The sequence below is a fragment of the Rutidosis leptorrhynchoides genome, chromosome 3 (assembly GCF_046630445.1).
Source record: "Rutidosis leptorrhynchoides isolate AG116_Rl617_1_P2 chromosome 3, CSIRO_AGI_Rlap_v1, whole genome shotgun sequence".
In the NCBI taxonomy this organism is placed as follows: domain Eukaryota; kingdom Viridiplantae; phylum Streptophyta; class Magnoliopsida; order Asterales; family Asteraceae; genus Rutidosis; species Rutidosis leptorrhynchoides.
Genome location: NC_092335.1, coordinates 466,327,577 through 466,354,568, shown reverse-complemented (window position 1 = coordinate 466,354,568; position 26,992 = coordinate 466,327,577). Strand labels below are relative to the sequence as shown.

At 34.3% G+C, this 26,992-nt stretch overlaps 3 protein-coding genes across 3 annotated transcripts; all 3 read left to right on the top strand.

The window, feature by feature from the left end:
- Positions 1 to 563: 563 nt before the first annotated feature.
- Positions 564 to 3,505, top strand: LOC139901636 (replication factor A protein 1-like). Its single transcript, XM_071884327.1, has 9 exons — positions 564 to 740; positions 1,081 to 1,354; positions 1,438 to 1,525; positions 2,148 to 2,263; positions 2,353 to 2,440; positions 2,526 to 2,619; positions 2,733 to 2,899; positions 3,006 to 3,126; positions 3,197 to 3,505. The coding sequence occupies exons 1-9, from the start codon at positions 564 to 566 to the stop codon at positions 3,503 to 3,505; spliced, it is 1,434 nt and encodes a 477-aa protein (XP_071740428.1).
- Positions 3,506 to 3,572: 67 nt separating this feature from the next.
- Positions 3,573 to 7,085, top strand: LOC139901635 (ATP-dependent DNA helicase RRM3-like). Its single transcript, XM_071884325.1, has 5 exons — positions 3,573 to 4,446; positions 4,561 to 5,787; positions 6,057 to 6,126; positions 6,751 to 6,895; positions 6,981 to 7,085. Exons 1-5 carry the CDS (start codon positions 3,573 to 3,575, stop codon positions 7,083 to 7,085), a joined length of 2,421 nt encoding a protein of 806 aa, XP_071740426.1.
- A 135-nt stretch (positions 7,086 to 7,220) lies between these two features.
- On the top strand, positions 7,221 to 18,282 carry LOC139898084 (WAT1-related protein At1g68170-like). Its single transcript, XM_071880797.1, has 7 exons — positions 7,221 to 7,423; positions 7,761 to 7,823; positions 8,732 to 8,848; positions 15,651 to 15,897; positions 16,038 to 16,196; positions 16,306 to 16,457; positions 18,002 to 18,282. Exons 1-7 carry the CDS (start codon positions 7,221 to 7,223, stop codon positions 18,246 to 18,248), a joined length of 1,188 nt encoding a protein of 395 aa, XP_071736898.1. The 3' UTR covers positions 18,249 to 18,282.
- The last annotated feature ends 8,710 nt before the right edge of the window (positions 18,283 to 26,992 follow it).

The window sequence follows — 26,992 nt, the reverse complement described above, 5'->3', positions numbered from 1 at the left end:
TCTTAATTCTCTCATATATCTATACATATATAAATATTGACTCCTTAGTCAATAAATGAGCTCCATATAAATGTAGGTATTTACCTCAAAAAAATAATTTTCCCCTCAAAATAAAACAAATTATTATATTATTTATTAGGTTTCTTCAATTCTTAATTATCTTAATTATTAAAAAAAGTTTAAAAAAAAACCGCCGGCCCAAATGCTTTCATTTAACTATGTTTCTTCCTAGGTTTGGTCAAAAAAAAAAAAAATAATTTCAATGCGATTAAAACAAACCGCCTCCCTTCTCTTCTTCCCCTCTGTCGATCCTTCCATTACCCCTTGCATTAACTTCAATTTCATTATGTTCATTGATTTCTATCCCAATTGGTTCAATTGCAATTGTCTGTTACTTCTGCATGTAACCAAACGAATCGCTTTGTAGCCTTCGGTTTCAATTGCATCTAAATTCAGAATGTGGTTCACCTCCCCTATACGGTACAATTCTTTGTGTGTATAAATTTCAATTGCCTGCTTTATTGTTATGCATATTAATAACTAATAATTCAATTTCTATTGCAATGGCATCTGGTAAAGCTAAGGTTGCATCTGAGGTTAACACAAACGCATACGCCTTCCTCAATGAGTTGGAAATAGGAAAACAATCGCAGGTCAAGCTGATGATCTGCAGAAGTTGGGACACACATACGGTTTACGGGAGATATTTGAGCACGGATTTTATTGCCTCAGACGAAAAGGTATGTATAGATATGGGCCATTGATTTCTTAAATCCGATTATGACTATATTTGTTAAGTGTTAACTGTATTTTTCCCTCATGCACCGAGTCTTTTCCCTATTGCCTAGGATTGTTATGGTTAATTGTTTCTGTAACTTCGCCTCCTTGCACATTAAGTTGGGTACCTGAGTCCCCTATAATAGCCATTGTAGAGGGTTAGTGTGATGTATTGGGAATTTTTTAAAATTGGGGAACTTCATGGTACTCTGGTTATACAAATTATATACCTGTGTTCAGCGACGCCCCCCCATTTTCTTACTGAATCTATGGATTATGTAAGTGTTTTGTTTGGTCATGCAGGGCAACATCATTCAGTTGACTGCCAAAAGCAATGTTGCACATCACTTCATTGCCCGACTAAAGGACGGTGTTGTTTACTTGCTGCATGGCTTTGATGTCATCGCCAACCGAACTGAATATCGTATCATGAAGGACAACAGCCTCATGATCGAGCTCACCGGCTCCACTTTCCTCAGGAGACAGTCAACTTCTGACACCACGGGCTTTACGCGCCATCCCTTCAATTGTATTGAACTCGAGGACTTGGAGCCTACAATGGGCAAATTTGTTGTCGGTATAAATTTCAACACTCTTTCCCTTTTTAATACATTACATTTTTCCCAATTAATGTACTCCTCATCTATCATTATCTTTTAGATGTAGTTGGCTATGCTGTGAACATTGGTGCACCCGATCCGCATAAAGCAGGATCCAACACTCTTGAATTTGATCTGGCTAACGAGAGGTAAGCTCACACTTTTTCTTTTGACACCGAATCTCAACTACTGTACCAGGCCACAATTCCATGTTTCAGCCCATATTCCGTTTCTTTAAAGTTGTTAGTTTTAGCTTTCGATTGTTTGCCTTCTGAATGGACCAAGTTTTTGCAATGTCTTAGTTTCATTCGTCTCCGCTTCATAACTTTGCTGCTATGCTAAAGACCGTTTCAATTAATACAATTGCTATTTCCCACCCAAAAAAAAAACCAACCACTTTTTAATTTTAGTATTTAACCTGCCGTCTTAGCGACAAGGCCATGAGGTAAAAAAACTACTTTCTCACAGTCTACCTACATTGTGGCATTTGAAAGCGTATATTACGTTACATAAATCGACTTGCTAATCGTCGAATAACTGATCACCAATTTAAATGTGTAAATGCTTAGTAACAGGTACATGATTAAGAATCTAACGCAACGTTTAGGTTCACAGAAATAAAATAGGAAAAATAGGTTTAGATTTTCCCTAGGCAATCTTTGATACACTCAAATCCTATCGCTGTCAATCGTGATATAATTGTTGTTCACCGACCAAATCACACCATGCACCTACTAGGATAAGAGTTGGCTGATATTTATTTATATGCAGGGGTAAAGCGATCCGAACTACACTTTGGGGCAGTTTGGGGCCCGCCTTCCTGGAGAGGCAGCCCTCCGCACCTGCATCCTACTACATTCTCTTGAGCTCGGTTACCGTCAAACAGGGTTACAATAGTAGGTTTTGGCCATCACCAACCTCATCTTTGTAAGATTTATAATATGCTGTACTAAATTTAGCTCCCATTCATTCGTAGATGCGATAACTCTCTCAAGCACGTCCGCCACACTTCTTATAGACGACCTCCAAATACCAGCACTCAGTGAATTCAAGCAGAGAGTAAGGTATTACTTACAATTACATCACCAACTTTGTTTATATGTTGTCTATTACCACCCGTCTTAACTTACAGCTCGACTATCCTTGCAGTGCCATTGAAACCCCCGTGATTGTTCAACCTTCTGCTCCAGGGTGGCAGTTGCCGCCGCCAACTGAGGGGACACTTCGTGAGCTTCTAGATATGGTACGCAAGGGAAAGAAGAACATCGTGAGTATTGCTAAGACTTTGTTTTCACCCACTACTCCCATTTAATGTAGTCAGCTCGCCTAAATCACATTTATTTGATACACGTTTAGACAGGGGACGCATTCAAATGTAAGGTTGAAATTGTCAACATCCGGATGAAAAACTTTTGGTACTACAATACTTGCAGTGTTTGTCAAGCAAGAAAGGGTCTCGAAAGGAGATCTGGACACCACTGGTGTGAATCGTGCCAGGCTAATGTTCCTGAACCAATCACCAGGTATTTGTCACCTTTTCCGCCACACTGGACATTATTTACAAGAGGTTCTTCCTTCAAAACCTCGGTTGTCATCCTGATTAATTTTATACCAACTGCTAATCAACAGGTTCCGCGTTATATGTGACGTTAGAGATGAGACGGCGAAAACGGTTATCGTGCTCTTCGACGACACTGCCGAGACGTTGACCAAGAGCACTGCGAAGGCTCTACTAGCTGAAGTCGATGAGGTAATAAACGACATTTACATTCACTTTGTTTGGCCACTGTCACCTGTCTAACAATACGTATAATCTTCAGGAAACATGTAACACTGTGCTTCCGAATGCACTTGCAAACCTGCTAGGGACCACACAATTGGTCCTGTTGAAGACGGCATCGTACTATGATCAGGGCCCGTACGAGAGTTTCAATTGTATTAAGGTTTATGTGGACGAGCTGGTTCCCACAGAGCAGCCCTCCCCAACTGACATGAAAAGGCCTGCACTACCAGGGTCAACGTCATCCTCGGTAGTTGCTCCCGCATTTTCAACGCCCAAAGCACCAAAGAGGGCCATAGAGGTCCCTACACCAGCAAAGGATTTGGAGCGTTCCAATCGGCGCAAGTAAGTGTCCTCTTCTCCATGACTCACAAAAACTGCCTGCACTTTTACAAAGGGAAAGTATTAAAGAGACGATGTTCACCCAATGGTTTGAATTGAACAAGCAAGATGAGTTTGCACGTACCCTGACTTATGCAAAAATCCCTACACATTATGTATGGAATCAAGATGCTAAAATATGGAGCCCGAGAAAACTTAGAACCTGCATCGGTCGCATTGTCTACTCAAACCCTGCATCGGGGGAACGTTACTACCTGCGTATGTTACTAAATATAGTTAAGGGCCCCCGGTGTTTTGAAGAACTACGTACAGTGAACGGTGTTTTGCACCGAACGTTTAAAGACGCGTGCTTTGCATATGGGTTAGTAAATGACGACAAGGAATGGACCGAGGCTATCTCAGAAGCAAAAATATGGGCTACGGGTTCACAGCTACGTGAGTTATTTGTTACTATGTTACTCTTTTGTAACATAAGCAAACCGCTTCAACTATGGGAATCAAGTTGGGAGGCTTTGTCAGACGACATCTTGCATAAAAGAAGGAAACTATTTAACTTCCCTGATCTAATTCTGACAGAATCCCAAATTAAAAATTATTGTCTGTTGGAATTACAAGCCTTATTAAATAGAAATGGCAAGTCCCTGGATGATTACCCCGACCTACCACAGCCCGATCCATCTATGCTAACCCAAATGGACAACCGTTTAATTCGGGAGGAGCTAAACTACAATATAAAAGAAATGCACCTGCTCCATGAAAACCTGTTCCGTTCACTCAATCCCGAACAACTAACGATATATCAACGGGTTATAGATGCAGTTACTACAAAAAAAGGAGGCCTCTTTTTCTTATACGGTCCCGGGGGGACTGGCAAAACATTCCTGTATAATACCGTTCTCGCAAAACTAAGATCAGAAAGGCTGATTGTTCTCGCAGTTGCATCCTCAGGTACGTACATTACTTGGGTTTTTTTTTAGGCATTACATTATCATAAATATTTACCACAAACAGTGACTTTCATTTCATGAAAACTTAATAACAAGCCTCCTGTCTCAACAACAGGTATTGCATCTCTCCTATTGCCCGGCGGCCGGACTGCCCATAGCCGATTTGTGATCCCCCTAGAACTTATGGAAAACAGTACATGTGGAATTAAACAAAAAACACACCTAGCGGCGCTTATCCAAGAGGTTAGCTTAATTATTTGGGATGAGGCTCCCATGACGCAGCGACACGCTTTCGAAGCGTTAGATAAAACATTAAGAGATATTTTAGGAGCTAAAGATGATGCAAACAGGTTTAAGTTATTCGGCGGAATGCCTATCTTATTGGGCGGCGACTTCAGACAAATACTCCCCGTTGTTACAAAAGGTAAAAGACAAGAGGTCGTCCACGCGTGCATCAATAGATCAGATTTATGGGAGCATTGCGAGCTTCATACACTTTCGCGTATTATGCGGGTCAACGAACACACAGTCGATGGTCAAATTGATGCCCGCAAACGCACTTTCAACCAATGGGTTCTAGATATAGGTGAAGGGAAGGTCCCCGCATTGTGTAAAGATGGAGAGGATGAACCAACCTGGATACGCATCCCCGCTGAATTCATTGTCAAATCTGACAAACCCCCCATTGAGGCAATTGTAGACACAATATTCCCAAACTTCATTAGTAGCCAAGAAGATGAAGATTATCTGCGTGAAAGGGCAATTTTGACCCCTAGAAATGACGATGCTGCTGAAATCAATAAACATATGTTCAAAAAATTGCAAGGTGCAAAGATGACGTTTAAAAGCTCGGATGAAATTTGCAAGGGCTCAACCGACAACATCGACCAACACTATTCATACCCGGTTGAATTCTTAAACAAGCTAAATTTCCCCGGCGTACCCCCACACAAACTGAAACTCAAAATTGGACAGCCAGTCATGCTACTACGCAATCTCAGCCCTAGCACAGGGATGTGTAATGGCACACGCCTCATCATAACCGACTTTACCAAGTTTGTCCTTCACGCTCGAATCATCACTGGATCACATATAGGGAAAATGGTCATAATCCCTAGAATAGTCCTTACTTCAACAGAAAAAAAATGGCCCTTTGTCATGCAGCGAATCCAGTTCCCAGTGCGGCCATGTTATGCGATGACGATAAACAAAAGTCAAGGGCAATCGTTGAAATTAGTAGGCCTATACCTCCCTAAACCTGTATTCAGCCACGGTCAATTGTATGTAGCTCTCTCACGCGTAACCGACCCCGATGGCCTGAAAATCGTGATGATGGATGACAGTTCTGATTGTTTAAAGGACCACACAAGAAATATCGTATACAAGGAAACGTTCAACAACTTAAACCACCAACTATAACGGTAACACTTAAGCCTACTTATAATTTGGATTTTAATTGAATATTATCACTTTATTTTTCTTAACCCTAATTAGCAGTAACCTCCTTACACACAACATTCACACACTATAATTCTAAAAACTCGGAACCTAACTGGTGCTGGAATGCCGATTTCCCATACCTTATATTTTTAACTAAAAAACCTTTTGCAGGAAACCCGCGCCTCCGTGTTAACAGGCACAATGCAAATTATATCCGGCCCGTTACTTCCTTTTACATAAGGTACACTTTCATCTATTTTCATAAATGTTAACAATGTGCTGACATTCAAGGTATAAAGACCCTGCTAATCTGTTTACAATTGTGATTTTGTATGTTGGAAGATAGTGTAATTTTTTATGGATGTTATCATTATTGATAGGGGTAGATTCAAGATAATGACTTTTGTATACTGATTCTAAATCTTTTTACTGTTAGCATTACTTATAGCATTCTTTATGCAACTTTTTTTTTAAAGTATATAGTCGCTATATCTTATGTGTCGGGTAGTAATGTAAGTTTCCATTCATTTCGGAATTCATGATACAATAACTGTGATACATACAATAACTGTGATACAGACTTCATCCATTGTAGAAAAGTCACCTGATTAATTTCATAAAATGGGAATCATTGCAGGCATTAGATTTACATGATTGCAGAAGGGAGACAAGTTGGAGTAAGACTTTTGTTTAGCTTAGTTAATAACATACAAGCTTATGGTGGAAAAACTCAATATGTAAAATGGGCATGAGATGAAGGTGACTCTTTGTCTGGCCCTTAGCCTGAATTTTATTACTTTTCATCTTCACACAATATTTCATTCACTTGCATACATTGTAGTTTTAACAAGTCGCTCAACTGCAGGTCAGCTCCTTTTGAACAGCCAGGAAAGTACCCACCGCCTGATCATTGGAGTCACCTACTTATGAATACAACAATGCTGCAACATAATGCTCAGTTCATGGATCTTCCTTGCAAATTTTCATTTTACAGTTATGTTTACTCATGTGTATGTGTATGTGTACGGACTCGACTTAATAATTGGTTCATTTATATTTTACTTTGTCCACTACATTTTTGGATAAAATCTCTAGCACAATGTTGCACGTTTAACCGCCTTGCAACAAAACCTCCACTTTTACAGCAAAAACCACACCCTCCTGGACCCAGCCTTCAAGCCATGGCACAACCGAACGTAACACATCAACCGTTATCCTCTTCGTGCAACGCACGGGCAATAAACCTAGTAAACTCGTATAATTAACACGCGCAAATAATTATTTCCGGCCTTTACTTCATTAATTTTTGTAGTATAATTTGTAGGGTTTTGAAAAATGGTGAATCATGTAAAAGTATGCAATGTGATTCATGGGTTGAAACCGGTGTTGTTGATGGTTACGGTTCAAACAACGTTTGCCGGAGTTAATGTTCTTTATAAACTTGCGGCTAACGACGGCATGATTCTTCCAATTCTTGTTGCTTATCGGTTTGTATTTGCTACTGCATTCATTGTTCCGATTGCTCTTTTGGTTGAAAGGTTTGAATTCATGCATTAATTAATACGTAGTAAAGTTTATTAAAGCTTTTTTACCAAATAATTTGAAAACCTATATGTTTAAAAACTATATTTTTTTAGATTAAAAGAAACGCTATGATACGTACACCATAAAAATACTCGTATTATTTTAAACCTGAACTCGGTTTTACAATTAAACTGTATGGTTTTGTAGCAAATAGTTATACAGAATAAAACAAAAGGGGAACAGCTAGTTAATTATAATTAATGGTTAACAATCTTTTTGAAACTATTACAAATTAATAAATATAACTTATTTTTGACGTTTTTTAAACATTGGTGGTGTTGTTTTTCACAGGAAGAAAAGGCCTAAACTGACATGGATGGTACTGTTGCAAGCTTTTTGTTGTGGCTTATTTGGGTATGTTATTTTTTATACTTACTACTATAGACGTTTTAATTTTAATTTTAATGTTAATGTTAATGTAAAAGTTAAAGTTAAACTTAAATGTTAAATATACATTGAATTGCGTATACGATTAAGATTTATAAAAACAAATATACGAGAAAATGCAAGTAGTTAACACGCTTTTAAGTAACTTTAGCATGTTTAATAGGATTTCTATATATTTAGTGTTTTCTGTTTTTTTTTTTTTTTTTTTTTTTATTCTTTGTCGATCTTTTTGGTTTTTGTTTTTAAAAAAAAATACTCCATGACTAATACAGACCGAACTTACGATAGTTGCTTGTACTCTTTTGCATAAATGGCGGTAAAACTGTTACGGATTACAGTTAATTACTCAAATTTAAATTTTTTTAGTATTAATTAGGAGGTAGCTGGAAATAGTTGTTGTGTAGATATATATACGTGAATGAAATGATGAATGTGACTTTAATTAATTTTCTTACAAATATGGATAGACATATATGCTTTATGTGACACCAAAACAGAAAAGGGGATATTTAAAAGTTAATTTGTCATATATAATTGTTACTTCAGTAATTTTTTTTTTTTTTAATATTTCAAATTATTAGAAACAACGATATGTGTTTTAAAGTTTTTTATAGATTCAAATTTTGAAGAGCCATCTGTACAAGGGTTGATATATATATTGTTAAAATAATATTGATATATATATTGTTAAAAATGCATAAATCCTAGACATATCTATTGTTATTTCTGGAATGTGGTAGTAACGTGAAATCTACCTTTTTCAAAACAGAAAAAGGTATACACGTAACATCTCAAAACTTCGCATATCTTCAAATTAGTATTGTTTATTTCTTGAATTTTTTTTTTTTAATTTTGTACAAATCTTAATTTTGCAGAGGTTCGTTGGCGCAAAATACCTACGTAAAGGCCTTATCGTTGACGTCAGCTACATTTGCTGCGGCTACCACTAATCTCATTCCCGCTATTACTTTCGTTCTAGCTGTTTGTTTCAGGTAATGAATATTAGTTAGGCCACTCTTTATCGTGACTAAACTATTCATCTTCTTAACCTTCTACATTAGCGTCACATCAATATTATATTATGACTAAAACAATACTCCTCTTTCAATACAATGTACAAGCAATAAAACAACAAATACAAACAATTAAAAGCGAATGGACCCTCATATATCTAAGAGCTCTCGCCAAATTCATGGTGAAAGCGGGTAACTAAGCCGTGCTTATAGTTTATTACGGATAACTAAGGGCAATTAGCCGGTAATAAAAGATAATGAAAACATAGGGAGTGGTGTTATATTTACATTTACATATACCAACGAAGCATTGCTTCAATGGTACCGCGGTTACACTTGTGTACTCGCAGGGCTAGAGGTCTCGGGTTCGAGCCTCGTCACCCGCTCTAGGAATTGAAATATATTCCTTGAAGGTAGCCCAAAGGGAAGGTTTTACCGACCCGCTCCGGGACTAAATCCGGCCCGCCTGCCCCTCGGGATGGTTAAAGGGTCGGATCCTCAGAGTGTGGTTCGGGTTTCCTGCCCGAAAGCGCGTGTGTGTGTGCAAATGATGACTAGGCTTCGGTCCGGACTGATGCAAGCTTGCCTTTAAAAAAAAAAAAATATATTTACATTTACATATATAACATAATTTGAAACATACTATATGTGAATTATTATTTATGCTTTGAACTTAGCCTTTTTATATTTATACAAAATATAAAATAAAATATTGATGAAGAATATATAATCTGTCTTTTAGTATGTATGTTAAATGTTAAATGTTAATTTAAGAAGAACTAATTACATACTACACTAGAAACTCACACAAATAGCTCTCCGGTTTCTCTAAATAATAAATTCTATAAATCCTTTTACAGTTTTACTCATAATGACGTTAATTTTTTAAGAAATATAGTCGGGTAAAAATAATTAATTCTACATTTTCTAAATCCTTTCACATATTGACATTAATTTTATAACAAATATAGTCCGGTAAAAAGTGTTAAAAAAAAATAACGTAAGTTATTTATATTCTAAATTTTCAATAAAAATGTTCACATGACAGACACTTCATCGCCAACAAAACTCAACCTAGATTTCACATCGCAATTCTACAAGAGATAGTATTACTTTTTTATTGTAAAATTTAGTGTTATGTTAACTTTAGGCTATTTGACGATTGTTTATACTTATTTCCGGTCAGTGGTTACAAACATAAGGTCTAAACTCTTAGCAAGTTATATTTTTGATTCATTGTTTTCCCTCCGGACAGCGTCCGTGCGAACAATATAAGAATCGTGAGGTGGCTTAAGTCAAATTTCGGATCCAAGCTATGAGTTGGTCCCTCTAGCGTATTTTTGTTACCATAGATAATGGTAACGGTGATGTGGAGTGGATAAGGTGTAATTTTTGGGTTATGACGCTGATATGACAATGATGGAAGAAGGGGTGAGTTGTAATGGAAGGCGTTTGTAGAAAAAGATGACGGTGATGTGAAAAAATATAATTGGAGATTGTGTTAAAAAGTGGTGTAAAAGAAAACAAAAGTAAAAAATATTAATAATAATAAAAAAACCCAAAAACCCCTAACAACCATTTTCTCTCCATGCGTTTCACATTCACCAACGCCCCTAGACAAACGCCCCATTCTCGGCCATGTGTGCGTGGATCGAGCAACAAACGTTGCGTTATCACTAGTCTTATGGTCATGTGTTATAGAGTGAGAAAGTACTGTGTGTGATAGAAAGTTTTTTCTGACACAAATCCAAGTGTCAAAAAAGCGATGGCTCATAAGCTTTAGAATGTTCCGAGACACGTGTTACGCCATCATTGGTTGATTTAGCAGAAAAGTGTGTAACCGACTTTCTTCATATAATGCTGATGTGGCACAAGTGTTGCTCATGTGCACTATATCTTAATACTTAGGGCTTATGCATTAAAAGCGACTATGCGGAAGGCGCTGGACGTAATATCATCAAAAATGTCTTTTACTTAGTTTTTTTTGTAGCTTTCAAACATGTCTTCCGTTCCCTACGAGAAAATATGTCTTCTTTTATGCATGCAAACTATATGGTGCACTATTAACGAATAAACATTGATATGGATACATTTATAATTTGATTGATGTTAGTGCATAACGTGTAAGTCTCTAGTTCGTGTCGAGTATCCATGTACATTTCAATCATTTGGTCATGAACTTTATTGTAACCGTTCAATAGAATTTGGATATTGTTTTGTTATCGTTTATGTAAACTAGTTTGTTACATGTTAATCCAAAGTTAAACTAACTAATTTATCGCACGAAAGCCGGAGACTATCGCACAATAAAAAGACTCTGTAGCACGACAGAGTTAGGTCGCTGTAAGACCTTGTCAGACAAGTCAATCGCACGATTGTATGAGTATGTTGTACGACTGACAGTCTGTCACACGACATAGTGTTGACAGTATACAAATATTGGTTACGGGCATCGGCGAAGCTATTAAAGGGCAAGGGTGGGCTTTAGCGCCCCCCCCCCCCCCCCCCACCCCACACACAAGTTTCAGTTACATTAGTATCTCTATAGAAATTTAAGTAGATAGGAGTTTGGTTTAGTGGTTTGGGTGATTTTTCAAGCCTATAAGCATGATATTGGCGCTGGTTCAATACCGTTTGGCTCTTTTTTTTCCCCTCTATTAACGTGTATACATTGAGAGACCATCTAAATAAATTAAACAACCATCTCAATGACCATAATAAATCTCTCTGCTAGGTAGCTTGAAATTTAATGACATTTTGTCAATATATATCAAAACTATGTTAAGTAGTTATTTAAGCCATAACTTTAGATGACAAACTTTAAAATTGTAGTTTGTTATCATACATGTAAAACTTTTGAAAATACTTTAGATGACACTTTAAATTTTATTTCAAACTGATTACTTATTTTCTACTTATACATAGTTTATAATAAAGATAACATCAAGTATTTGCTTTCCAAACTATCTGTCTATATATGATCTAATGTCGTTAAATATTTTTATTTGTAAATATTTACACAAAATCTAACAACATAAACAAAATTTACACAATATAATTTGGCCCTTCCAAGAACTATGTTCAAGCTTCGCCACTTGTTACGGGTTTCATTTCAAGGTTACACACTCATATCAAACCCTAGCCGTGTTTTTGTGTTCAAAGTCGTTCCTAAACATCTCAACAGGAATAACAACTTCTAGACATCGATTTAATCTATTCCTTTGATCTAGATTTGATTCATTCGATCCTGCGAGATACTTTTATTTAATTAAAACTTTGTCTAGTGTTTTTCTGCTTTCAAATCGAGTCTACGGTTTGCATAAGATCCGTTTAACACCTGCAATTCAAAGCCCTTTATTGAATTTACTTATAGTAATAATTTAGCGTAAATTTCGTGAGACTTAGCTTAGTATATTCAACGTCATATTTTATCTACTATGCTAGAAGGTGAATAAACCAAGGAAATACGTAGTAATTCACACCCGAGTTACCTTTTCTGCTGGCATAGTGAGTAAATTAAATTATCATGTAGAATCCTTTAAATTGAATTAGTAATTCAGTTTAAATTTAAATTTAGATTCAAAAAAGGACTTTCGATTAAACTTATATTTATAAATTGTATTTATGTTTACTAAAGGGCCTTTGGTCCAGCGGTATCGTGGTTGCCCTCTAACCAAGAGGTTGAGGGTTCAAGTCCCACCTGGGACATATACGTGGTTGTAAATATTCGTGTTAATGAGTGTTGTGAATTTGCCTTTCAAAAAAAAAAAAAAATTTGTATTTATGTTTAAATGTTTAATGGTCAAATAGTTCAACCATGTAACATAAAATATTACAATTCTCAATAAAGTAAATAAAAGGCAATATCTCTACTAAAAATTTTCAAATAGGATGGTGACATGATATCTAAATAACGTATAGGTGGCGATGACGTAACTGTCATGTAAACATTTTTACTGTAGTTTCAAACAGTTTTAAATCGTTACTCTTTTAACAAGCAATTAAAAATTATAATCCTTTTAAGACCACTCCTCATAACTGTCACTTCAACGTCATATCAGTCCCAAAATCTTATAATTAACGCATATTTAAATCTTATCTATCATGACTAAAAACTTTTCATCTTAAGTGCCGCGTCATTTATGAATTAATTTCTTTTATTATTTTAACTAACACAAAATAATAATAATAAACACTTTATAAATAAACACAACACTTTTATTAATAACATAAATACGGTTACAGTTTTTATATTAAAGAAAACAATTAAAAAAAACAAACATAAATCAAAACATGACGATAATTAATAGATTGGATCCTAACTCACGTTTCCTAACTCATCATTATCGTAATCGTAATTACGTTCAGGACTTTCATCTATGAATAGAACATACAACAAAAATCTTTTCCGCCTGATCTTAGCTCGTTCTATTGTTTTATCTCATTCCCATTTATGCATAACAAAGTCGAATTTTTCCTTGGCTTCTTCGAAATACAAAACGTCTGAGTGGATGAAAAATATATTTTCTTTTACCAACGCAAACATCTTTGATAAATCCATCTCACTAACATCAATATTTTAGAACAATTTTTTGTCGGCAATCTTGTATAACTTAAAGCAGTCCAAAATTTCACCTCCGTAATATGTATTAATCGAAACAATATCGGTGCCATGAGTTAATTTTTGTGTAAAAAGTTGGAGGTTATTTAATGGTGGTGTTGTGTAAAAACAAATAGAGTAATAAAATATAGTAAGGGTGAGTTTGAATGTGCAGTTTTGAGTTAAATGATGTTCTATATAAAGTGTTAAATAAAAGGTTTATAAAAATAATACTGTAAACGCTACCATCGGGCCTTAAACATTTACGAGGGGGACCAGTTCAAAGCAACTCACGTTAAATCAATGGTGAATACCGGCACTGGCGGAACTAGGATTTTTTTACCGGGGGCAAAAATTATTTTAAAACCCTAGCTATTTTTTTGGACAACATATGGAGGTTTTTTGGGGCAAAATATTGAGGTTTTTAGGCAAATTATGAAGGTTTTTTGGGCAAAAGTTGAAGGTTTTTGGGTAAAATTTGAAGGTTTTTGGGCAAAAGTTGGAGAATTTTGGCAAAATTTGAAAGTTTTGACGGAAAATATGTAAGTTTTGGGACAAAAAAAAAATCTACTGGGGATAAAGTCGAAAAATTCAAAATTTTTAAACTGAAAAAAAAAATCTAATGGGTAATAAAAAATCTAATGGCACCAAGAGTTAATGACACATAGACAGGTAACGAGTAATAACGCGATTATATGAATGAGGCTCTTGTGGGTAATTTGAAATGCTAGGAATAAGGCTCTTTTTAACGAGATTTACACGTGTTGGGCCGAAGTAATTGCTTGCATAAAGTTTAAGGTTTTACAGTGGCTAGCTAACTCAAAGTCATGTGAGAATTATCAATTTTACTTATGGATTTCTCAACAGTGGCTGCTTCTAAAACGAGTTGGATCAACAGCTTCATTTTACTTTTTGGCAATGGATGAATAGGTTCAAATTTAATTTGTTAGTGTTACACTTTGTAGTTTGTATGCCTTTTGGGCCTAAGTAAGTGGACAAGGTTCATTGCAGTCCAGCTTACTTTATTGTTGTTCTCTTCAATTTTTCACTATTTGTGAAAAATTACTATCTATTTAATTTCAAGTTTTTTGTTAAAAAATAATAATAATAAAAAAAAATCATAAAATAACGTGATTATAGGCACTGGTTTAAAACGATAACTGTATTGTATTATCTTTATTGGGAATATAAATAACTTATGTTACATTTTGGGATTATTTTTCCCCAATATTGGTCATAAAAGGCTTTCTATTGTATTTTCATTAGTGAAATTTAAATAAGTTATGTTACTTTTTAAATACTTTTCCTAGTTCATAAGTGGTTTTCCAGTGTATTTTCATTCTTGAAATGACATATATATATATATATATATATATATATATATATATATATATATATATATATATATATATATATATATATATATATATATATATATATATATATATATATATATATATATATATATATATATATAATACAGTATATAATAACATAATAGATTTAATCAAGAGGGAATTACGTTTTTTAGGGGGAAATAAATTTTTTCTTTTTTTAAATTTTTTTTTATAAATATTAAGATCATGTGAAAATATGAACATTTAAAAAAATACTTTTTGATAAATGTTATTATTTTGACCAGAAAACGCTCGAAGAAAGAACATTCATCAATAAATGTTCATGATAACATTCATCATTATGCATGTCACTTTTCGAGCGTTTTTTCAAGGTTTTGAAATTAGGGTTTAGAAATTAAGGTTTAGGGTTTAGATTTGGGGTTTAGATTAAGTTTTTAACACGAATGATTTAGAGTTTAGGAATTAAACCCAAAACACTAAATCCGAAACCCTAAACCCTAAACTCTATCGGGCTAAATTTTGAAGAAAAAAAAAACTTCACAGAAGATGAAAAAAAACGCTCAAAAAATAACATGTATCACGATGAATGTTATCAGGAACATTTATCGATGAATGGTCAAAATAATAACATTTATCACAAAGTGTCTTTTTTAATTGTTCATATTTTCACCTAATCGTAATGTTTCTGAAAAAAAACATTAAAAAATTAAAATTTACTTCCCCTTCCTTAAAAAAAAGTGTTTTCCCTTGATTAACCCCCTATCATATCATATAAAATATAAAATAGAATTCTAATTTATCTATCTATATTACATATTAATAGGATGGAAAGGTTGGGATGGATGACAAGCTTTGGTACAGCAAAGATAATTGGGACAATTTTTGGAGTTGGCGGGGCCATGTTGTTGACTTTTTACAAGGGAGTTGACCTTCATATGTGGAAAACCAATGTTAACCTTTTAAATGATCAACATCATGCATCAAATGTTCAACATACAAGCAATAGAGTCATGGGTTCTTTGTTAGCCATTTGCAGTTGTACAAGTTATTCCATCTGGTTAATTCTACAGGCAAGTTTAACAATGATACTTCTTTTTCTTTCTTTATTTTTATATAATAATTTAAATATAATTATTGACCATAAATGATTGCTCTTTGTAAAATTTATGTGTAAATTTATAATTTGTCTTGTGTGTTGTTATATGAACAGACGAATTTGGTTAAAACGTACCCATGTCCATACTCAGTTACGGCTCTTACATCTACAATGGGTGCTGTTCAAGCAATTGTGTTCGGTTTATGCACCGAAAGGCATTGGAGTGATTGGAAGCTCGGCTGGAACGTTAGACTTCTAACTGTAGCTTATGCGGTACGCCCTCTTATCAGTCGGACTCTCTTTAGACGCTTGAAATATCCATATTTTGTGAACATCTTACTACCCAAGTTATTAATACATTGCAATTTGTTCTGTTAATTAGGGCATACTTGGATCTGGTTTGATGTTTACGTTTATCACATGGTGTGTGCAAATGAGAGGTCCCTTATTCGTGTCGGCTTTTAACCCTCTTATGCTTATTCTTGTTGCTCTTGCTGGATCTTTAATCTTGAATGAGAGCCTACACTTGGGAAGGTAAGTTCAATAACGAGAAAAAGATTAAAAGAATTTTATAACAACTCTTCTTAGCGATGTAAGCATAAATTTATTGTATATAGCGGTTATATAATAACTTTAAAGTAACAGTTAATAAAGTGTATAATACATTGCACTTTAACGACAACAGTCTGTTATTAGAACAATCCTAAAAATAAAATAGTAACACTCCGTTCCTGAGTTTTTTAGGAAATAAAAGACATGAAATGAGGAGAAGAGAAATGAAAATAATAATAATAATAATAATAATAATAATAAAAAAAAGGAAAAGAAAAGAAATGGGATCTTCTCAATTTGGAAGGAATATTAGGCTAAATTTTCCGAATTTTTTGGCGGGAACGTATGAATCCCAACTCCTATTATCGTACCAGTATGGTCAAATGTTTGTTTTATGAATTCGGTATACCCGCTACTCCCAAATGCGGGATGGGAAAAAAGTTGGCGGTGCCACTACTCCCAAATGCGGAACCCTTTGTCTCCATGTGACCCCCTGCATGTTTACTGTGCATCAGAAAATGTGGGAGGGGTACCGCTACTCCCAAATGCGGAACCCTCTAAATATTGCAACCCAAGTATTCACATGCATGGCGTCAGTTTGAATATGATCCATGACGTCAGTTTGAATGCATTGCTCACATGCATACAATACATAGATTGATCACTGTATTGTAACATCATTATTGTATGTACGTGATAATTTTTTGCCCATAAATTTAGTCGAAAACACTTGCATTCACTTGCCCATAAATATAGTCGAAAACACTTGCTTTTTCTTGACACGTATTGATTATTAGGGTTAGGGTTAGAGGGTTCTGCATTTGGGAGTAGCGGTACCCTCCCACATTTACTGAAGCAACGTAAACATGCAGGGGGTCACATGGAGACAAGGGGTTCTGCATTTGGGAGTAGCGGCACCCCAACTTTTTCCCCATCCCGCATTTGGGAGTAGCGGGTATACCGGTTTTATAAAACAAATATTTGACCATACGGGTACGATAATAGGAGTTGGGATTCATACGTTCCCGCCAAAAAATTCAAATTTTCCTTTAATTTCTTTTCTTTCTCTCTTAAATAAAAGACTTTTTTTTTTGCTCCGTTAGTCCTTAAATTATATACGAAATTGCAATCCGAGTCTCTCAAGTTTTTAATTGAATTTTCAAGTTCTTTTAATTGCATAATTTAGCAATCCGCGTCCCTCCGTCTACCTGCCGTCTAAATTGATCGGTAACTACTGTCACGTGATTAACACGTGATGGGCATTTTCGTAAATTATGCAATTAAAAGGACTCGAAAATCTAATTAAAAACTTGAGAGACTCGGATTGCAATTTCGTGTATAACTTAAGGACCAACGGAGCAAAAAAGTTTGAATAAAACTCTAGAACACTTAATTTTTTTAGTTTCTATCCACTTCTTTTCTTTCCCTTCGAAAATAAAACTTGGGAACAGAGTGTTAAACAATTTCATGCAAATGTTCATCTCATATTTTAAAAGTTTGATAAGGTTATGTTACTTTTTTGTTAGTGTGTTGGGAGCGATATTGATAATTTTTGGACTCTATGCTGTACTATGGGGCAAAGGCAAAGAGGTAAAGAAGGTGGCACAATTATGTCCGGTAAAAGAATCAAGCATAGGAACGGGTCTTGGTGCAATTGATGGTGAATCAGAACGATCTAGCTTTGAAATCGTTGGTGACAATGATTCAAAACATTCGAGTGTGCGAAGTGGAAATGGTGAAACTCGACATATTGATGTTATTGTGACTTCATAAATATCATATGTTTGAAGGTATACTAGTTATAAAGTTTGGGAGATTAGTGAAGTTGTTGTAGCATAAGAACATGAGATATCAAAGATTCAATTTGTTTATAAACAAATGTTGAAGAAAGAAGGAATTAAAACGAAAAGAAAATATATGAAGTTTAAGTTTTGATCGATTAGTAGCAATGGACTATGGTTGATTGTTGTTGAATTGGACTCTATTTTTCTTATTTGTTATACTAATCGTATTTATTTATATAAATTAACAGAACAAATTGCACTTATAATTCAAACTAGTTCCCCGCGCGTTGTGGCGGAGACTTTCGGCCTGCATATTCGTATTTTACGTAGCGTTGTGTATGTACAGTGACAAACGGCCCATGTGTTAAGACCCGTTTAGATGTCGGTGTGGTTAGCGTTTTTGAAAAGGTATCCGTTTCGGACGTAGTTAGTCTCGTTTTGTTCGTAAAATTATTTTACGTTTAATGGTGGTAGCCGTGAAAATTAATTCGTGATGAGTAGAAAGATAGGGTCCGTTGAAGTTTACGGTAAGTTTTTATTTTTGATTTAAATTAAAAAACTGAAGTTACGCTTTTAACCTATACAGAATTTAAGAGTCGTAGATAGTTGAAGGGGTAAGTGAAAGCAATGGGTGAAATGCCATTTTCTTTTACTGGTACCATCAACTTTCATTCCTTTTAGTATGTAAAAAATAGTATATACAAAATATATAAATATAATATATAATATATAATATAATATAATATATAATATAATATAATAATATATAATATAATAATTTGAGACGTATAGATATTTCACTTTTAAAAATACTTGGTTTTTCCACTAAGTTGCAAAGCTCGAATTTGACAAGGCTTTAAGGTTGTGTTCTCAAGTTTCAAATTAAAAGAAATGGAAGGAATTGAAATGAAATGAAATGAAATGAAAGGGGAGGAAGATGAATCCTTCCAAATTGAAAGGAAACATATGAAGGAAAATTACACTGAATCGTCTCTTCTCTTCATTTCATTTCTCTCCAAAATAAAACTCAGGAACACTACATTTTTAAATTATCTTTTCACTTCATTCCCTTTCGTTTCAAAACAAAACTTGGGAACAAAGCCTAACTAGCCTTGATGTTTGCTTGAGTTTTCACGTTGAAAGTTCGACATCGATCGACTCGAAAATGTTTGACAGTAAAGTTGTTTAGGCTCGATTTATAAAAATTTAGGAATTTGTGTACATATGTGTCTTCTATCTCTTTAAAAAAAAATTAACTTCTTGTATCTTTTTTCTTGATATATACACAAACATACTCAAGTCTATGCAAAACACATAAACACTTATATGAACACTTTTTGCAGTGAGCGTGTAAATAATAAGTCAGCAAGTCAAGCTTTGTGCCGTTTTTTTGGGTATGTCTTGAACCATATTATTGATTTCAGATTTAAGATAGATTCGAGTATAATTAATAAGATTGGGGTGTTGTTATTTTCTAGAGACCTTATAATCATCATTTGAAATCTTCACCTTCAAATGACTAATTACCATGTCCCAAACATATCGATCCATGATCGTTCATTCATACAATCATACTCGATCTTTGAGGGAATAATAGCTTTAACGTAACGTAATATAGTTTGTCACATACAATAACGGTGAACTCTAACTGAGGTTATGCCCGAGAGACATAATTAATTAATGTGGCCAATGTGTTATGATCCAAGTCGGGTCATACCCAATAACAAACCGTCAACACTTTTATGTATTTATTTTAATGAGTGGATCTTTAAAATAAATACTTGACACTTAGACTTTAGAAATTGGTTTTCTAAAGATAAAATGCAAGAAATAATTATTTGGATAATTATAGGTGCAAGTTTAATTATTTATGATTAAACTTATATGTGTGTGTTATAATTTTATAAAGTGGCTTATAAAATTATATATATATATATATATATATATATATATATATATATATATATATATATATATATATATATATATATATATATATATATATATATATATATATATATACATGTGCAAGTTATATATTTATCTTTGTAATTGGTTTATAAAGATAAAAACAAGTACATGTATTAATATATAAAAGTGCAAGTATCATGAGATTTAATTTATCAAGTTTATAAAATATAAAAGATAAAAATTAAAATGGGGAGGGAAGGGGGCGGTTTTGAGGGCTCCTAGGCACCTCCCTCATTGGTTTTATTAACTTGTAATTACTCCTAAACTAGCATGCTTGCACAAGAAAACACACACACACTTTACTACTTGCAAATTTGAAAATCAAACCTCCCTTTCATCCTCCTTTTGGCCGAATTTTTGGGAGCAAAGAAGGGTTCTTTCAAGCTTGATTTTCTTGTTATTTTGTGTCTTAAATCCTAACCAAGAAGAGGGTGTTGATTCAAGGGTTTGTGGGTATCAAAGGCTTGAGGTTTCAAGTGAGAAACTAGCATCTTCATCATCTTCATCTTGTTTCTTCAACCTCCATTTTGGAGAAGGTATAAACACCTCTTACTAGCTCTATTTACATTTTAGTATATTTTCAAGACTAGATCTATAAATGGAATTCATGTTTAAAAAGGTTAAACTACACATGCAAGGACTTAAAATTGCTTCCGCTTGATATATACATATACACGAATTTATATATACATAAAATGGGTTTTGTGACTTTGTTTATGTGTTGAATTCCATAAATGGTATCGTTATGACTAATCTATTTATAGTTTAATGAAGTTAGTACAATGCGCCATTTATCTATGCGCATTCTAGAAATTATATGCGCGTCATCATTACGCATGTTTGTCTTGCGCAAATACATATGCGCAATCGCACATACGATCAAGTCCCCCAGTTTAATATGTTAAAGCAATAACTTTAGCAGGTCAAATTTAAAAAGAATATAATGTATTTTGCGTAAAAAACCTTTGCAATTCTTATTGGAACGCATGTGCACTATAATAATCACCACAATTGTTATTGTGCAACTTTGCATGCTGATTAACTAGGTACTGTGACGACCCGGAGATTTCCGACCAAATTTAAACTTAACTCTTATTTGATTTCGACACGATAAGCAAGTCTGTAATGTTTAGTCTCGAAAATTGTGGAAACTATGTTCATATATTCAAAATACCCTTTGACTATCTCCGACGATTCACGAACAACTATTTGTAAAAAGGTATGTATATATTTAAATAAATACATATATGAATTGAAATATAATTTATGATGTAATTATTAGAAATTAATTATGTAAAAATATTAATTACTATTTAAAACATATACAAATAAAGTATATTAAAATAAATATTAAATAATTGTAATACTCATTGATGTTCCGATTGATATTAAGCAAGTTAAATTCAAACTGATATTATTTTAAAATAAACGGTGATCCGAAAATGAGTTCTACAAATTTTAGGCTTACTAAAAATGTATTTAGGACTTAGTTATTAAAATTTAACACTTTTTATATTTCACCCATAAATGAGAGGGACAGTTGATGTAATATTTATTTATTAAATTAATGATTGAATTTTATACCATAATGACCTAAATAAATAAAGATACTTAAAATAAAATTTTGGAATTTTTTTGAAGACTTTTATCCGCCCCTGATTTCAAATAGTGCACGATACACGGGCTGTGAAGAAGTGTTGGCAGAACTAATAGTTATTTCCTCCCGTGATTAAATTCATTTTCAAGTTACTGTGTGTTGGACTTTTCTATCTAAGCTATATCATATATGTGTACACATATTACATGTTTGTTCAAATGAATCAATTTCTCTTCTTCATGACCACATCAACCATCGGCCTTGCATCATCCATCGGCCACCATGAATCAACCAACAAACATCCTCACCCAAACCCACACCACAAACCGCCATCACCAAGTTACAACATGAAACCATCAATCACATTTGTAAGTCAACTATACAAGTTAAGTGAGCTGGAGCTAACGGTTAAGCGAGTAAGGGTATTTACTGCAACCACCATACACACCTACACGACCACCAAGAACCATTACTCGAAACCACACCAAACCCATACGAATTGTGATTGTTTCTGTTAACCGAAGCACCACCTCACGACAACCATCACCATGAATCGCTTCCTCACCTCCACGATCAACTTGACACCACCATGTAACCACCACCAATCATCGATCTTTCACTATATTATTCTTTCTTCCTCCTTAAACACCACCTTTGGTGCATCACCCTCGGCACCATCTTTATTATTATTATTATTTTTTTGTTGTTTCACGTTTGTCATAACCCGTCCTTAACCATAAGAACGTGTTAGATAACGTATGATTTCATTGCGAGGTATTGACCTCTATATGCGACATTTTTAAAAGAGAAACTGCATATATTATACATTACAAACCATAACCATTATTTTTGTTACAAGCTTTAGACAATAAAAAGATGATTATCGTTTAGCGATAATCTTCGACTTACAAACTTTACATATAATGATAACAACACGATTTCGAGCATATTTTACAACACAAATCCTTGGGTATGCAGTTTTATTTTTGACACAAATATGCGTACGCAAGATCCTGCTCAAATTCAACATAATGCAGCGGAAGCTTTAGTAATCACCTGAGAATAGACATGTTTTAAAAGGTCAACATAAAGTTGGTGAGATATAGGTTTAATGCCGGCAGCAATATATATATATATAGACCACAAGATTTCGTATATAAACAGTTTAATAAAAATATTCTAAGTGGTTGAGCACTTGGTAACCATACTTAACATTTAATCACGTCGCATATTCCCTTTATTATGAAATCTTACTACACCGTACCAAGTGTAGTCACGAAACGAAGTACTGTGCAACCGTTGAATACTGATCGTCCAGTCCGGTTGGGGTTGTCAGGCCCGATAGATCTATCAACAGGATTCGCGTTTACAATACCGCTGTAAATAACAGTTACCAAGCTACAGGGAAGTATGCCAGTGGTACAACTCAACGTAGAATATATTTTTCAGTTACTTGTGTCCATAACGTAAAACATAAAATACATGTATTCTCATCCCGAAATATTTAGAGTTTAAAAGTGGGACTATATACTCACTTTCGTCTTGAAGATATATATATAATTTGACTTGGTCTCCGGTTGATATCACGAACCTATCCATATATAATATATCAATACCTTTTCTTTTTAAACAAACGTCACATATATATACTTGTTATACTTTTAATACTTTGAATAATTCCTTAGTCCGTAGTTAGCAGTTCGTTGTTAGTAATTCAATTTTAATGGTTCATTTTTAGATGTTTAATATACCCGCAATGAAATAAATAAAACCCCCAACGAAAAAAACCCCATCGTATATGTATTGGTCGAGATTAATCTTGACCCATGGTACCGGTGTTGTCAAATGACGTGTTGCGTACATAAAGTACCGGTGTTGTCAAATGACGTGTTGCGTACAATCATGGGATCTTATGATTAATCTTCTCGTGTTGTTTACGGGTGATCCTGAACCATATACAATTGAATTATAAGTACATATATATAAAATATCATGTTAACTTAAAAAGATGTGATTTATTTAATTTTTTCCCAATTATTTTCGTGGCTAAACTAGTCTTGGATATCCGATTTTGTTTCGGTCATAGTTTCTTCGTTACAACTCCGTTTTCGTTGATTCAACTTGCCATCTCCTTGGATCGAGTCCCTCTTTAAGACTATGAACTGTAAATACCTTAGTTTGTATTCAAAATCACACGGCATAGGTCAAACTTTAGTGAAACTTATGAAGTTAATCATTTTCCATCATGTAAACAACCTCAAATGATTATTTTTCTAAAAATACTTATACTTTGAGTTAAATCATGAAATTTTTATGTGTTATCATATTCATAGTAAAAATCATTTTTCCAGAAAATAAACCTCCAATTCAAAGTTTAAGATGGTTTTTAATTATCCAACCCAAAACAGCCCCCGGTTGCACTCCGACGTCGTAAATTCAGTTTTTAAGGTGTTCTTTGAAAAACCAAGTTATACCTTGTTAAGTTAGCATATAATTAAGATATGTTACAGGTCTTGAAGTATTTTAAAAGTTAAGTTAGAAGGATCTATTTAGTTTGCGAACAAGTTTGAAATCATTCAAACTATGTTCTAGTTTATAAACTCTTATATATATAGCTTTAAATATATGAATTGAAAAAGAGTTGAAGTAGAGTTTTTACCTCAAGTTTAAAATGTAAAGTTGCTGGAAAGAAGTAGTAAAATAAAAGTTGAGAGAGTTCTTGCAAGTGTGTGTGAAAATTGGAAGTAAAATTTGGAAAATGAATGTGTAAAAATGAGTTAGAAATGGTGCTTATTTATAGGCTTGAAAATTTGGTTTTTAGTGAAAATATCTAAGATAAGTTAAAATTTATTATGTCATGAATGACATATTATTCCAATAATTGAAGATTTCTATTGGTATATACCAATAGTAAATACTTCTAGAAGCTGTGTATAGTACCCTAGATATACGTATAGGATTATTGAGGAAACGGAACGAGAATTCAAATATAACTATCTTTTGTAAATATACTTATATTGTTTTATGTATAAAAGCCCTTTAAAAATGATTAAATACATTACTTATACGATATATGTATAAACATTATAAATCATCAGTATTTATGTCAAATAACGTTACGTAGGTTATTGTTTTGAAAACTTAAGTTAGTAGTTTCAAAATATACTTATGACTTTTTGTTATTAATACAAAATGAGATATTAAAACATCCTTAGATCATGTTAAATATGTATGTATAATTATCATATATTGTATAGTTCGTGATATCATCGGTCAAACTAGACGGTCAAACGTTGTGTAAAACTCTTTTCAAAAACATAAGTCTCAACAATTTGGATTGCTTATCATGTTGGTAAGGTTTAATTTATGTAAATATTAATCTCATAAGTATAGAACGATCGGAAAAGTGCGGGTCGTTACAGTACCTACCCGTTAAATAAATTTCGTCCCGAAATTTTAAAATTGTACCTATTTTGCGTCATCGAGAAACAAGTGTGGATACTTTTGTTTCATCTGATCCTCTCGTTCCCAAGTAAACTCAGGACCTCTTCGAGCATTCCAACGAACCTTAACGATTGGTATGTTGCTCTGCTTGAGCTGTTTAACTTCACGATCCATGATTTCGATTGGTTCTTCGATGAATTGTAGTTTCTCATCGACATGGATTTCTTCAAGAGGAATGGTGAGGTCTTCCTTTGCAAGACACTTCTTAAGGTTTGAGACGTGAAAGGTATTGTGTACTCCAGCGAGTTGTTGCGGTAATTCGAGTCGATAAGCTACCGGTCCAATGCGTTCGATGATCTTGAACGGGCCTACATATCTTGGGTTCAGTTTACCTCTTTTACCGAAACGTATTACACCTTTCCAAGGTGACACCTTTAGCATAACCATGTCCCCAATCTGAAACTCTAATGGTTTCCTTCGGACATCGGCGTAGCTCTTTTGGCGACTTCGGGCTGTTTTCAATCTCTCCTTGATTTGTACTATCTTCTCAGTCGTTTCGTGTATGATCTCGGGACCAGTTAATTGTCGATCTCCTACTTCATTCCAACAGATAGGAGATCTACACTTCCTTCCATACAATGCTTCGAATGGTGCAGCTTTAATGCTTGCATGATAACTATTATTATACGAAAATTCTGCTAACGGTAGATACTTATCCCATCCGTTTCCAAAATCGATCACACATGCCCTGAGCATGTCTTCAAGAGTCTGAATCGTTCTTTCACTCTGCCCGTCGGTTTGCGGATGATATGCGGTACTCATATCTAAACGAGTTCCTAGTGCTTCCTGCAGTGATTGCCAGAACTTTGAGGTAAATCTACTATCACGATCGGATATAATGGAAATAGGTATTCCATGCCTTGAAACAATTTCCTTTATATACAATCGTAATAGTTTCTCCATTCTATCCGTTTCCTTTATAGGCAAGAAATGGGCAGATTTGGTAAGACGATCAACAATCACCCAAATGGTGTCGTATCCCAGGCAGTCTTTGGTAACTTCGTGATGAAATTCATGGTAATACCATCCCATTTCCATTCTGGGATTTCTGGTTGTTGAAGTAACCCTGATAGTTTCTGGTGTTCTGCCTTGACCTTGGAACAAGTTAAACACTCCCCAACATATGTTGCAACTTCTGTCTTTAAGTTAGGCCACCAATAATGTGTCTTAAGATCTTGATACATCTTTCCAACTCCAGGATGTATCGAGTATCTTGTCTTATGTGCCTCGTTCAATATCAACTTCCTTAATCCACCCAACTTCGGTACCCAAATACGGTTTGCAAAATATCGAATTCCATCTTCCCGTATAACGAGTTGCTTCTCATACTTCTTCATTATTTCATTTCCTATATTTTCTTTAGTAAGTGCTTCTCGTTGAACTTCTTTGATTTGTGAGTTGAGATTCATGCGAATTTTTATGTTCATCGCTCGTACTCGAATTGGTTCTCGTTCCTTTCTGCTTAGTGCGTCAGCCACCACATTCGCTTTCCCGGGATGATAACGAATTTCACAATCATAGTCGTTTATTAACTCAACCCACCTACGTTGCCTCATGTTCAGCTGTTTCTGATCAAAAATATGTTGAAGACTTTTATGATCAGTAAACACAGTGCATCTAACCCCATATAAGTAGTGTCTCCATATCTTTAACGCAAACAC